The sequence below is a fragment of the Xyrauchen texanus genome, chromosome 30, assembly GCF_025860055.1.
Source record: "Xyrauchen texanus isolate HMW12.3.18 chromosome 30, RBS_HiC_50CHRs, whole genome shotgun sequence".
NCBI classification, from domain to species: Eukaryota; Metazoa; Chordata; class Actinopteri; order Cypriniformes; family Catostomidae; genus Xyrauchen; species Xyrauchen texanus.
Genome location: NC_068305.1, coordinates 24450183 through 24465676, shown reverse-complemented (window position 1 = coordinate 24465676; position 15494 = coordinate 24450183). Strand labels below are relative to the sequence as shown.

The 15494-nt window shown below is 42.9% G+C and overlaps 1 protein-coding gene across 1 annotated transcript in view; it reads right to left on the bottom strand.

Annotated features, from left to right (window-relative positions):
- Window positions 1–15494, bottom strand: part of LOC127624144 (kinesin-like protein KIF26A) — a 102023-nt gene that overhangs the window by 22023 nt on the left and 64506 nt on the right. Inside the window, exon 5 of the mRNA XM_052098826.1 lies at window positions 7198–7387. Within this exon, the coding sequence (XP_051954786.1) occupies window positions 7198–7387 (190 nt within the window). The remainder of the gene's footprint in view (window positions 1–7197; window positions 7388–15494) is intronic.

Below are 15494 nucleotides of genomic sequence, written 5' to 3'. Positions count from 1 at the left end.
TCTGCCCTGTGTTCTCTGTCGCACTATCACGTTTATGTCATGTTTCCTTGTCTGCTCCGTGTTTTCCACTTCACCCGTCACCGTTCGCGCTCCATGTTGTGTTTTCCTTGTTGTTCGCCCCGTGTTTCACTGTCCTTGTCAAAACTACAATTCCCACAATTCCTGGCCTCTCACTGCCTGCACTCTTCATTGTTCTCACCTGTGTCTCGTTTAGTCTTCATTGTGTTTGTGTATTTAACCGTGTCTGTTTCTCCTTTCCCCCGTCGGTCTTTGTTGTAAGTAGATGCCTGTTTCCCATGCTTCATCAGCGTTTTCACCATAGTTATCCCCGTGTATGCCTTCCGTGTTATGTTAACCCTTTGTTTACCTTTCGTGTTTTGTTTACCTTTTCCCATCGTGGATGTTTCTTTTGTTGGTGTTCTTTTGTTTGCCATTTGTTTTCAATAAACCCTGCTGCGTTTAGATCCTCGTCCCCGTGTCTACCTTCACCGTCATTCGTGACAGAAAGACCGACCACATATGGATCTAGCAGCGGTTTTCACCACACTGGCCCATGCAGGTTTTCCCGTTCGCGAGTACTCACGGCTCTTCTCCACGGTCGCCATCCACACCGGGTTCGACGACGCTTCCCTGAAGCTCATCTACCGGGGCGGGTTATCATCAGCCCAGTGGCGGGAAGCGCCGGAATTCGGAGAGCACACATGGAGGGAGTACGTGAGTCTCACCCTCAGAACACTCGCACCCGAGGCACCACTCCTCGTGTTTCCGGCTGTCGAGCCTGAGCCCCTGCCTTCCCGGATCGATGAGCCAGCGCAGCCAACTTCTTCCGCCCGGAGAAGGAGAAGGAAAGCCTCTGCTCTCCAGCCAGCGCCTGCCCCGGTCAGCGAGCCAGCGCCTGCCCCGGTCAGCGAGCCAGCGCCTGCCACGGTCAGCGAGCCAGCGCCTGCCACGGTCAGCGAGCCAGCGCCTGCCACGGTCAGCGAGCCGGCACCTACGCACATCACGGTGAGCGAGCCAACGCCTACGCACATCACGGTGAGCGAGCCAACGCCTACGCACATCACGGTGAGCGAGCCTGTCGCCCCTGAGTGTCCCTGAGCCAGCGCCTGTAGCCTCGACCGTCCCTGAGCCAGCGCCTGTAGCCTCGACCGTCCCTGAGCCAGCGCCTGTAGCCTCGACCGTCCCTGAGCCAGCGCCAGTAGCCATGACCGTCCAAAAGCCAGCGCCAGTGGTCGTGCCCGTCCAAGAGTCAGCGTCTTCCGAGCCTCTCGAGCGTCCCAGGGCTCCGCCCCTCGAGCCTCCCAGGGCTCCGCCCCTCGAGCCTCCCAGGGCTCCGCCCCTCAAGTCACTCGAGCCTCCTAGGGCTCCGCCCCTCAAGTCTCTCGAGCCTTCCAGAGCTCCTCCCGAGCCTCCAAGGGCTCAGCTTCTCAAGCCTCTCGAGCCACCCAGGGCTCCGCCTCTCGAGCCACCCAGGGCTCCGCCTCTCGAGCCACCCAGGGCTCCGCCTCTCGAGCCACCCAGGGCTCCGCCTCTCGAGCCTCTCGGGCCTTCCAGGGCTCCACCTCTCGTCTCGAGCCTTCTAGAGCTCCGCCCCCTGAGCCTCCTACGGCTCTGCAACCAGAGACTCCAGAGCCTTCTAGAGCTCCGCCTCCCAGGCCCCCTACGGCTCTACTCCCAGAGCCTTCTGAGCCCACACAGCTCCGCCTCCTGGGCCTCCTACGGCTCCGCCCCTAAAGGCCCCTACGGTGCCACCTTCCTCGGCTCCGCCTCCAGGGCCTCCTATGGCTCTGCCTCCCGAGCCTCCTACGGCTCCGCCCCTAAGGGCCCCTACGGCGCCACCTTCCTCGGCTACGCCTTCTGAGCCTTCCTCAGCTCCGTCCCCAGAGCCTTCCAGGCCTCCGCCTCTAGAGCTGCCTACGGCGCCACCGCCCTCGGCTCCACCTCCTGAACCATCCTTGGCTCCGCCTCTTAGGCCTTCCTCAGCACCGTCTCCTGAGCCCCCAGAGCCTCCCTCAGCTTTATCTCCAAGGCCCCTTGGATCAGCCCTAGCCCTTTGGCCTCCTCCCAGTCCCCCTGAACCGGCCCTTGCCTTACGGCCAGCCTCCGGGCCATCTAAACCCGACCCTGCCCGGGCAACACCTCCCAGACCACCGAAACCTGTCCCTGCCCGGTCGATACCTCCCTGGCCTCCTAAACCTTTCCCTTTGTGCCCCCGCGGACTGCCTAATTGCCCCTTGTGCCCCCACGGACTGCCTGGTTTCCCCTTGTGCCCCCACTGACTGCCTAGTTTCCCCTTGTGCCCCCATGGACTGCCTAATTTCCCCTTGTGCCCCCATGGACTGCCTAATTGCTCCTTGTACCCCCTTACTCTGTCTTTGTGTGCCTTGTGTCCTCTTTGGTCTGTTAGTTTTTCCTCCCTTCTAGCCCCTCTCGCCCTGTACATCTGTTTATTCCTGTTGGTTTTTCCCTCCTGTGTCTTAAGTCCGTCTGGAATCCGGTCCTTTTGAGGGGGGATTCTGTCACGATTACCTGTTGTCTGCCCTGTGTTCTCTGTCGTAATCACATTTATGTCATGTTTCCTTGTCTGCTCTGTGTTTTCCACTTCACCCATCACCGTTTGCGCTCCATGTCGTGTTTTCCTTGTTCGCCCCGTGTTTCACTGTCCTTGTCAAAACTACAATTCCCACAATTCCTGGCCTCTCTCACTGCCTGCACTCTTCATTGTTCTCACCTGTGTCTCATTTAGTCTTCATTGTGTTTGTGTATTTAACCGTGTCTGTTTCTCTTTTCCCCCCCGTCGGTCTTTGTTGTAAGTAGATGCCTGTTTCCCATGCTTCCATCATCGTTTTCACCATAGTTATCCCCGTGTATGCCTTCCGTGTTATGTTAAGCCTTTGTTTACCTTTCGTGTTTTGTTTACCTTTTCCCATCGTGGATGTTTCTTTTTTTGGTGTTCTTTTGTTTGCCATTTGTTTTCAATAAACCCTGCTGCGTTTAGATCCTCGTCCCCGTGTCTACCTTCACCGTCATTCGTGACACGTATAGGCACTGGCTAAAACATCTGACTTTGGTTAATTGCTGATTCTCTGTGATAATACTACTTTTGGCATCACTGATATTTTCAATTTAAAGTAAAGGATTTTGATTATTATAAGAAGTTATCTATCTTATTTAAGCAGTATAAAGACTAATTTAATGCAGCCTCATTTAGGGGTCTCAGCTATGTGTCTGATGCACCTCACTGATCTCTGCCTGCATCACATCGGTCTATTGATAGACTACACTCTTGGAATGGAATACGTAGACTATCAATTGCCAACAAAACACTTCATCAGTCAATTAACAAGGACAGTTGCATCTATGTGAACTTCTGCAGTTAATATAGGATGGACTTCAAAGACATTAGTCATTAATCTTACAGTTCATACAAAATCTATGTTTACACACTGTCCCTTAACACTTACTTAGTTTAATCATTTTAAACCATGACTTGCACTACACATAAGAAATATTGACATTATATTCATGATGTTAGCCAGAGGGGAACTGGCCCCCACAGTGAGTTTGGTTTCTCCCAAGGTTATTTTTCTCCCATTAACCAACAACTTATGGAGTTTTATTTTCCTTGCCACAGTCGCCTTCGGCTTGCTCACTGGGGTTTTAAATACAATAATTATTTAATTATTTATTTTCAAACACAATTCAAAATCTTATTCTATCTAATTACACAATGATGACTCATCGACATTATAGACATTACAGTTTTATCTTCTGTTAATGCCTGATTTTCTGTAAAGCTGCTTTGAAACGTTGTGAAAGGCACTATACCAATAAAATTGACTTGACTTGACTTTATCTGATTTTAGAGTAACATGAACTAACTGTAATCAGCAACATACATATTAGACTTAACACAAGATTCCAGATGGTTGTATTAATGGAATATGCGTGAAATATCTATCCTTTCCTTACACTCATAAACACATACAATGTACAGATCGATAGTAAATTAAAACAACACATCCCGCATGACTGATGCAGAGCAGTTCATTTTAGTGTATCTCAGTGGGCTAATAATGTACTCCACTTTCTGTGTTTACTGCCTTATTTTATTGCCTGCCACTGGGGACACTTTTGGATTAGATAGCAACAAACTGTCCGTGAAGTTTACAGTCCTCCACTGAGATAACAAATTCGATTGCCAGTGAATACAGGTCTCCTCTGCCAGATCACAATTACAACAGTATGATGCTTATTTATATTGAGATGGCAGGCAACACCTACATTTATTTTCCAGCTGGTTTGGATAAGCAAACCAAACAATAAACTTTTTTTTTTGTACTAATGACACCAGCGTAACCTGAATAACTGACATTAAAGAATGTTATACATGAAGGTTTCCTTTTTGACTATGCTGGTTTCCCAGTCTGGTCAGGCTGGTTTGTTTGCAAGTATTAGTAGGGTTTTGGACACTTTTTATCTAGTCAGTAAAGGAGACCAGCTAGCTGACCAGCTGAACACCAGCTTGCCCAATATGAGAACAGCTACACCAGCTGAAGACCACCTCCTAAAATGACTTCATCTTCAACTTTTCCATTCTTGATTGCTATGCCATCAATGGACAAGAGCTCATACCAATAATTGACCTGAGCTAATTTTATATTTGAGGTTTCATATTTAGATTCACTGAATGTGAATTTAGTCATTAGTTGAGATATGAATCTCTAATAGTGTTGCCTGCAACTAGCATACCCTCCTGTGACACTGCATGACACTGACTTTTCAATCAATCAATTTAATTTGGAACAAAAGCAACAATGATTTGTTAATCAATCAATTACATATAGATTAACTAAATATACATAACGGTCTGTAATTTAACATAATGTCTGTGCATTAGCACTGCCTTCCCACAATGACCTGTTCCTCTCTACCAGCCTAATAGTGCTTTGTCATTTCCTTCTACCTAAAATAAAGTAAATGAAAATATTTGTATCCACTTTCTACACAAGTGGCTCAAAATCAGCAGGTATTACACTGTAGCTCAGTGGGACTCATTAACAAATGCTTCCGTTTCTGCGTCATTCTGGATAAACCTCATTAAAAACTTGCAGCTGTGTGCCTTTGGTGAGACTTTAGAAAACTTTTAATGCCTATTGTGCACATTTTTTGATGCTGTGTTTGTACAAGTGTAATGTATCAACACAAATAGGTGCACAATTAAGGAAATGCTTTATTAATGCAGCCCTCAATCTGCAATGGCTATTATAAAGGGGCATCTGCTCAGGTGTCCCGATCCTCTTTGAGACCTCAGTGACAGAGACCTCACTGTCCTTAATGGCTGAATCATCTTTCTGTAAGCATGATGACATAATAAACCTGAACCAACTGCTGATGTTTATAAATCAAAGGTCTATTAATGTATCTAAAGAGCAGCCATTATCTTCTTACGTTCCCACTGAAACGTCATCTTAACCAAATACTAATGACTAATATCTTTTTGAATTTATTTAGAGCACATCACCTGTGCTGCAGGAGGGTCATACTTGTGTCAGAGAAAACTTTAATGGCTTTCAGACCTCCAGAGTGTATGCTGGAAAGGAATGAGTTTGTTTCCCAAAATAGAGGTGACATGCTGATATGCTGATGATGTGAATAAGTCCCATGAGTGGATATATTTATGGAACTGTCTGTTTAATAGCATGATAGCAGATATAGTGTTATATGCATAGGAGGAGCTGATTCTACATTTCACTCTCAGAGAAGACAATAAAAGGGCATGACCTCAAGTTAGTTGATAATAACCAGATGTTGTTTATACAAAGTGACCCAAAAGTACACTAATTGTGTAAACAGTAAACTGGGATTAAGTGCTTTGTCTAATGGGTACAATGGCGCTGTACCATGACAATGATCACAGTATCTCTCCAGTCCCTGAGAATAATGGTGTTTTTATAGAGGCAATACACACATCCTTCAATACAAGGTAATATCAGTTTAACACTGCATCATTGGCAGCGAGACTGGGGTGGACAAAGGTGGAACTGGACAAATAATATAATATAGTAAAACTGAGTTTAATCTACTTCACTATAATCCTATAAAATTTCCACCATAAGAAACCGCCCCACTCCAGGATTTGATGAGAATCTGATAAGGCCAGCGTGTAGGATCAGGGCTTTCAGTTTGCTCATCTTATCCATGCTACCTTAGAGACACTTATCTTCAAATGATTATGTAATCTCTGTAGACTCAGACCATATGTATTTATTTGCCTTGTAATCCCTAATGGTAAACAGCAAATTATTATTATTTGCTTATTGTTTTTCTAATACTAAGGGGAAGGAAAATAACTAGTTTCTGGGTTTTCAAAATAGTCCATACAACCTTTTTTTCGCATATGACAGGTTCCTTAATGCAAATGCACAATTCATGATAGACATTTTATTAGTCATCCAAAGCATGAACTATGCAGACTGTGTATCTAGCATCCATCCCCTACACAGAAATGGCTCCTTAAACCATTGGGCTATCATAAGATACTGATGCCCTGCAGCATTTACACACCTAGACTGTCCAGCACTTAAATAGCCCTTTTCTGAGAGAAAAATATGCCGTTAATCCAAATGCCCCCTGATGACATTCTCCAACCCTTCTGTTTTCATACATTGCTTTTCCCACACTCACGGCCTGTTCGTCACTTACAGAGAGGAATGCTGTCTGGCATTCCGAAGGAGCTTCTTGGAATTCCAACAGCCTGGGAATCAGGACAACTGGGCCAACCATACTGTCACACACAGTCTGCTTTGAATGTAACCCAAGAACTAGCCAAATCAATAAAACCCACAGAGCATTCTTGAGGAGAGGGTAACTAGTTTTCACATTATGTAATTGAACTAATAAAGAAGAAAAGTAATCCCTGCAATATACAGTATGTATATAGAGTAAGTACATGCTGTCATGATAAGATATCATCAAAATGTCCTGACCTTTTAATCTTTTCTTTTTCAGACAAATGTCAATAATTCTGACTAAATGTTTAACATGTCTTAAAGGGAAAGTTCACCCAGTGTTGTGTGAACTATCCCTTTAAGTCTAGCATCAAACTTCTGAAAATCTTTTTAAGGCTGTGCACCACTTTTGAAGACCTAAGAAATATCACAGAATAAACATCCAGCTGTAGCAAAAAAACTTTACCTTTCCCATCCCAGGGCTGTCCTTGACCTTTGACCCTGCCCTGAGGAGACATGGGGGTACAGCTGGGGGTGAGAGCTGCAGGGCAGCACCAAAGCCATCAGTGTAGAAGAACGGCTCTTCTGGGTCAGGTGGGGAGGCTGGCAGAGGCAGAGGCTTCTTCCGTTTGGAGAGGTTCAGTTTCTGGGCAGCCCTGTGAAAGAGTAGTAAACAGAAAGATCAGGTCAAGTAGTCATGACCAGGGGGTTCCTTCTTTAAACCTGCATTGCAATACTGCTCCATCTCTTTCCTCCAAATATTTGCCATTGACACACTGAAAAGAATATTAGATCTACATTGATTGCAGACCAGAATTTGAGGGTTCATTCCTACAACTGAGGAATCCTCCAAAAAGGTGTGCCAAAGCAAGCTTGAGCCATCAGAAGATGACAACTCTATGGTCCATATTGCAAGATCATGCTCCTGTAAAACCTATTTGACTCCTGTTGTCTGAGTTAACAAATCAACATCCTGCAAGGTTCCAGTCTTTCTCCTTTTTATGCATTGGCAGCAATGATGAAATTTACCCATCTATCACAATTCTTAACAGAAAACATTTAAACAGCTCAAAAATCTGTCCATTATTGGATTTTGGCTACAATATAATACACACACTGGCAGTATGAGAGAGCATTTAGTCCAAAAAGGAAATACTCAAAAATGAATTGAATTTTGTAATGTGAAAATGTGACAAAAGCAAATGAGAGAAAGCAGGGACAAACTGTTGGACATAGAACAAAACGTCCAAATGAAATATAGAAGTACAAGTGTGTGTTTGTGTTAACATGTAACAAATTATTTTTTAAGTACCCAGGAAGCAAGCTAAATCAATTCAAAAGGATAAATAGCAGTCCATTCTCCCATTGAAACATTGAAGCATTTCATTTTATTATTATGGATAAGGTATAGTAATTATAATTAGCAAAAAGTAAATAAAAAATATATTTATAGATTGAGTAAGCTATGTGTGTGCAATAATGGTGAAAAAGATGCAGTCTACTTGAAGCTGTGTGTGTATTTCAGTTGACATTCATGTCATTATGCCTGTTAGCTTCAGGTTGAAGGGCTTGAGGAAAAGCTTGAGCTCATTAAATGCCTCACTCTTCCTCACATCCTTTCTCTCTCTCTCTCTCTTTCTCTGTCTGTCTTTTTCTCCTTCACACCCTCCAACTCCTTGAGCACAGCCTCTTCAGTGTAATTACAGTCTCCATGCAGGACACAAGGGGAGGCCACCATAGGAAATGTGTCTGTGCTATGCATTAAATGGTGTAAATGGATATGTGTGCAAACACAGACTCACAGACTATAGCAGCAAATTATTACTGCACATCATCTGCTATCACCATATGCATATACATAAGTAAAGGGGAACAAAGCAAAATTAAAGGAACAGTTGACCCAAAAATTTAAATTCTGACATCCTTTGCTCATGTTCATGTCTTTCCCAAACCATATGACTTATCCAAGAGGACAAATGTTGAAGAATGTTGACGTAACTCTTCTATCTTCTATTCTTCTCTCTATAAAATTATGACTGAATATGTCAGTCCCAAACATTCTACCTAACATCTCATTTTGAGTTCCATGACAGAAAGATGGTCATTAAGGTATGGAACAACACAAGGGTGATGGTAAATGATGACAGAATTTTTATTTTGGGGTGAACTATCCCTTTAAGGAAGCATTCCAGTTTCTGTTCTCCTATGCTGGAATATTACATTTCCATCAAAGGTGTGCATGATGGAGAGAGAGAGAGAGAGAGAGAGAGAGAGAGAGAGAGAGGGTGGACTGGAATGGGGGGGGGACTAAGGGGTTGAAAAAATGAATAGAAGGAGGGTTTTCTTAATGTTAAACCCACCTATAGAGAAAATCCTTTTTTGCATCCTCCGCTACACACCTCACCTATTCACACACAAGCCTGTAAATATACACATATACAGCGCCTCCTCTAACATAAAGAAAAGACCTACGCCCACACATAGGGCAGAGAGCTGCATTCTCCCTGTCTGGCAGCATGACCAATGCTTTATAAATCACAATGCAGTCACATACACAAAAGATTGAGATATCAGTCAGGAGCCAACAGAGGTGAGTGACCAGAGTGGGTGAAAAGAAGCATGGTAGAATTAGCTCAGGCACGCTAGGCTGGGCTTCACGCAGATGCACCCACCTGTTAAATCTCCAGCCTCCTGCTGGATTTGCTATCATGGAAGAGCTGCTAGTTTTAATGCAGGTGAGGTTTTAGGGTTGCAACTTGTGCATGACAGAGAGTTAAGCAACTGAGAGCAAACCTGAAGAACAATGGTGACTATGATTTCTAATGCACTCTCAATTGCAGAGATAATTTTCTGTACAATGAATATTAATTTCCATGTTGGTTTAGGCTGGTTTAGGCTGGTTTATGCTGGTTTACACTGGTCTGATTGGGAGACCAGCATACAGTAGCTATGCTGCTCACCAGCTAAACCTAACTGGTGAAGCCCAAAACACAACATGTGCTGATGACCAGCAATGCAGGTCTTTTTGAACCTTAATGATAATCAGTTAAAGGGATAGTGCACCCACAAATTAAAATTCTGACATTTACTCACCCTCATATTGTTCCAAACATATTGTTATTTACTTTTTTCTGTTGTACATTAGAGATGATGTTAGGTAACATGTTGGTCTTACTCACCTTTCACTTTTATTGAATCCTGTTTCCATACAATAAAAGTGAATGGTGACTGACACCTCCTTTTTGTTTTCCACGCATTTAAATTTTTTGATGAAAAATTCCATTAAGTGTTGAACAATAGAGCAACAAATTAACCACCATGAGTTTGCAAGGAAGATTGTGAACATCCAGAGATGCTGAAGAGAACAACTGAAAATGTATGTAATGGTGAATAAATAAAACAAAAGTGTCCATTATACTTACAGTTCTCTCCAATCCATTATCTTTGTTCAGAGGTCATATCAGCAAAGGGGTGAGAAAAGCAGCATTTTAACTTGTTCATTCCAGACCCCGGTAAGAGCACTCCACAGCTCTCAGCACGTGTGAGAGTGAGGCGGATGTGGGGGGGTATGACTGGGATGGAGGTGGGGGGTTAGAGGTGTCTGCTGGTGAATGTGGTGATGTGATTACTTTCACTGTCATCAGGGGTCCACTTCGTACAAATTCCAATGAGCAAATGAGCAGAGGAAATGGCTACAGGAGCAAGGAGATGAGAGGCAGCAGAACAAGAAGCAGATGTCAGAAGCACTCATGGCAACCCCATGAAAAAGTTTTTAGTTGTATGGCCATGTACAAAGCTCTCCTGCACCAAAGCATTTTTAGGAATTCCCTCTTTCCAAAGAGTATTCTGAAATTAGTCTCAGTCCAGGAGTTGGTGATAAAAATTCCCAAGTGCAATCCACACTTCCATCCACCAGTTGGAAACTGACAAGTTTGTAACCTCAGTGTGACCCTTGAACGACTTCCACTCTTCTCAATTATTTCCCTTATACACTGCTCAACTTTTTATCCTCACTTGCACACTTCCACTATCTTCATCTTTCTTTTTTCCCTTTTTTTCACTTCTCTCCAACATAGTCCTCACTTCACCTCTGCATTGAGGCTGGGTGGGGGCACGTCTTCCCTCTCCGCTGTGCAGCACTTCTTTCCCCTGTTCTGTCGTATTCCTCTCTGCCCCCAGCTGAGGGATGACAGAACTCCCAGAGAAGGCAGTAGCAAAGGCAAATCCCCTGGGAGGAGGAAAGAGTCGATTCCTGCTTGTGCTGTTGCTGGGAAACCCTGGCAAATGTCCAACGGTCCCCCTCTCCGTCTCCTCTCAATGTCTCTCTCAATCTGTGAGCCGCTCTCACCTTCTCTCTCTTGCTTTTTCGCACTCACTCTCTCTCTCCTCAGCTCAGCCCCCTTTCTATTCTCCTCCCAGACACTGTGTCAGTACACAGATACTGCGCAAAGCATCACTGGTAGGGAGCATGCTCCACACACTTGCCTGGGCATGCACACACACACTTTTTCAATCACACAAACACACTTCACTGATGTGCAAAGCATGCACTTTCACACACACACACACACACACACACACACACACACACACACACACACACACACACACACCACATCACATGGCATGAATAGTTCATGAGTGCAGAGGACCCCCTTTTTCTCATTCTGCTGGACTTCAAAGAGACTGGGTAAGTGTGTGTGAAATGTGTGTGTGTGCTAAAACAAAAGCAAGGAAACAGTATTATGTATATAATGAGTATCTCCCTGTCTCTCTGTGCACATTTACATGTGTCAATCGATTTCCAATCATAAACAAACAACAAAAGACCAAAGAGCTTATATAAACCTATAGATAACACAGGGTATAGTTTAGAATGCACTGAACATTTAAGGAGGGTTGGGGTGTGTGATTAGCAGAATACAAACTAGGGCTGCTTGGATGGATAGAGGGATTATTAGAGAGGGATGTATGGCACAGCTGATGGATAAATCAATGAACCAAGATAAAACAAACAAAGAGTGCATGTATGCTGAAGGAACAGGTGAGCTGCAAGATGGTAATGAGGACATTAGTCCTCAAGCAAAGATACAGACCTCCACTGCTTTCACTAACAGGCAGAAAACAATGGAGTTAACTATTAAGCATTCAGACCCTGGCTTTAGCTGCTCAGGAAAAAGCATAGTGCCAATTTACATGTAATATGTATGTGTGTGAGTATGTGTGTCTTTGGGATGATGAATTGGTATATGAGATGAAACAAAGAAGAGAAATGTTCCATATTTTGGCAAAAAAGTATGACATATAGCCCCACAATTGTTGGCAGACTTATTCTGATAGCTTTGTCCAGTAGATTCACCTTTACCACAATGGTAAATCACCATTCCCTCACAATATGCCCATTGGTCAACCTGACAATGCAATAAGCTCAGATAGTTTGCAGGTGACAGTCTATTTGCAGGTGACAGTTTATTTCAGTGTCTTTCTAAACTCCTAACACTTCTTTACAAAAATCATCAAACCAGCCTGGATCAGCATGGGACTTCATACTTGTCTAAACTGGTCTTTACAGTCGGAAATCCACTGTTTCTTGTAGCTTTCTTATCTCATCTTTTATGAAAGAAAAAAGTGCAAAAAAAAAAATTGTCATTTAAACAATTGGCATGTTGCCTATTGGCTTCCTGTCCATCTTTGCCAGATAGCAAGAGTCATCCTTCCAACCTGATGGTCATTAGCAGAGACAGCCTTAAGGTTATTCAAGGACAATTTGTCACCAAGCTCTATAATCCCCTTTGCAGCCTTTGGCTTGAAGCTCATTAAGTGACTAGAGGTCTAACTTCCTTATTTTTCCTCCCTTTAAACCTCCCATTTATTCTGTATTATTTGGGCTCCTTGGATCAGATAACCATTTAGTAAAATGCTGTGCAATCTATGGCAGCTGATAAACTACCTGTACCGCCTAGCTCTGACCACTGAAAACTCTTATTTGTGTCAAGCAATTAGAGGTGTCTGCAGCTGAAATTGAAGTAAAAGGGTCTCACTCTGATCCAAAACATTGTTGACCCTCAAACAGGTTAGCAGTATCATAGGCTTACAGTTGACTTAAGCACTAAGATGAAGGGTTAAGGCCCCGATAAAGTTCTGGAAAAATCCTTCTTTGTTCAGGGGTAAAAATAAGTTTGAAGCAGCCAAGCAACGGTATACTGTTTGCGATCATTCAGACACCTGCCACACCATTGTGGTAGGTGTTTAGAAATACATTTCAATATGAGGATGCTAAAGAATACAGTAAATGTAAAAAATTAACTAATGTGATGTGTAATATAGTGGCTATTTAACTAACATGCTCTATGTGGCCATAATATGCACCGATTACTCTCTGTTATTGTAATTTTATGATGACAGTGATACTACTGCAAAGATGAGTGTATAAAAGTGTGTTAATGCGCAAAATACAGACAAAAGAAAGAGAGAAAAAGGCACATCTTACTTTGGGCAAATGTGTGAATGGCTTTCACTGCAGATAGCACAAGAGTGAATGGGCACTTGGGAGTATTTTAGTATATTTGATTCCTTTTTAGACAAATTAAACAAAAACAAAACAAAAAAAATTGCATGACATGATCTTGGAACATCTCTCTATGCAAACGATAGTACAGATAAAGATACATTCACACCAGATCGCTAATAAATGCCCATGCATTTCGACTGATTTTAACTGACTGAACGGGAATTAGTTGTCGTCCTTCAAGTAGGTGGAGCTTCAGGTCACACCTACCGACGTCCTGGACCAATGGCTGTAACAAGGCGTTTGGAAGCCGATAAAGTCGGCGTCTCACTAGCTGATTTTTCCAATTATTATCAGGTGTGAGCTTCATTAACATAATCACCGTCCAGGCAAGACAGAGCTAATCACTTTCGGGACACCCAGCTGAGTTGACTTCAAGAACTGTAAAAAAAAACATTCATTTGTTTTAAACAATCATTCTATCACTGAGGCCGGATCTTGTGTTCTCCTCAGGTGACCAATGAACTTCTTCTTTTACTGAAGAATGGAAAAGACATCAGGTGGATCTGAACTTTTATTTATCACATTCAGCTGCATGTACTCATAAACGCTGATTGAACTCCATTGTGATTCTGTCACCAAGCAGTTTTCCTGTCCTTTTTTCCTACACTAAAATTACACCAGAAAATGGAGCCACAACAGTCTGTTTTTATTGAAAAAAAAATATTTTACTAACTGAAATGTGCATAAGGACATACGTGACTCGATGGGATAAATCAGGTATTTTTCAATGCAAAAATTATGCGAAAGCAACTAATGACGGGACCAAATAGCCACAACTGTCATTTTACAACTTTGGTGCATTTTAAATTGTAACCATGCGAAAGTCATACAAACATGTAAAGAAAATGCAACAATGTAACTTTTTCATTCACTGTTTTAGCACAAATCAAGCAAGCAACAGGTCTGAAAATCACTCTATTGCAGTTGCAGTTTTACTCATCTTGTTATTTTGGCATGCTCTACGTGACAAGGATCAGAGAGAGATAGTTGGGGTGAGTCATTATGTGTGTGTCACCTCTCAACCATTTTGTATCTGCAAGTGTGTTATACCTGCGACTGAAAAGTGTGAGATCTTTGTAAAATGGTCTGCAAGTGTGAAAGCCTTGGACAAAATCGCGTTGTTTGGAGTCTGCTAGTGTGACTTAAGAAGATTTCCTAAATGTTTGCCCAGGGTAGCTGTTACTAACCACCAAAATTAAATCAAAAACACCTTTTTGGATAGATTTTGTTCTATATGCTGATATCTTCAATTTTGTATGAAGTATATTGGGCCTCAAGAGGTGTTTGCAGATGAAATTGAGTTTTCCAAACAAAGTTCAGGAGGAGCTAGTTCATTTAATCCAGCCAACCTCATCGCCAGAGTTATATAAACAGCTGCTTACCTCTACTCTGTGAAGATTCTTCTGGCATCCCTCCACCACCCCAACTCCTCCCATCTATTCATTAATAACTCAACAAGTCCAGGGGGGGTTTCAAGCTCTTGTCAAGTCTCGGGTCACAAGCTCTCCGCCAGTGACAGCAAGCCAAAACACATTTACCCTATGCTCTACAGGATTACATTAACATGCAAACTACTGAAAGTGGAGAAGGGGGTTCTCAGAGCTCAAGCCAAGTCCTGTGCTCAAGATCCCCATTATGGACAGCACGGCAAATCCGTTTACCTTAATGCACTTAATGCTGTTTCCAGGTGAAATGAACACTAGAGGCACTACAGTGTGTCATATTCACTTTCACCCAAATCATGAATTTAATGGCTGATAAAATGCTATTTTATGATATCGACACATACTTTTACTACATTTACTCAAATGTATCTTTTGAAAAACTATACATTTAATGCTTGTATCACAGACCCATCTATACTGTGTATACACTTTTTATTCTTATATATTCTAATATCATCTATAGCTCATCTGATAGAGCGTTGGGCTTAGAGTCAGAGGACTGTCGTTAAAATCCAGCCATGAACTCAAGCTGGCATATAACCCAACAGAGACATAGAAATAGTATAGAACCCTTCAGCACTAGCCATGGACAAATTAAACTAAAAATAACTATCGGAAACTTACCTGAGTTTTTCCGATAGCTGATAGTTAAAATATGCCACAATCGTCCCCGATTAATTGGTAAATCCTATATATCGGTCAACCTCTATTATTTCAAGTTTACAAGTTATCGTGCATGCAAGATAC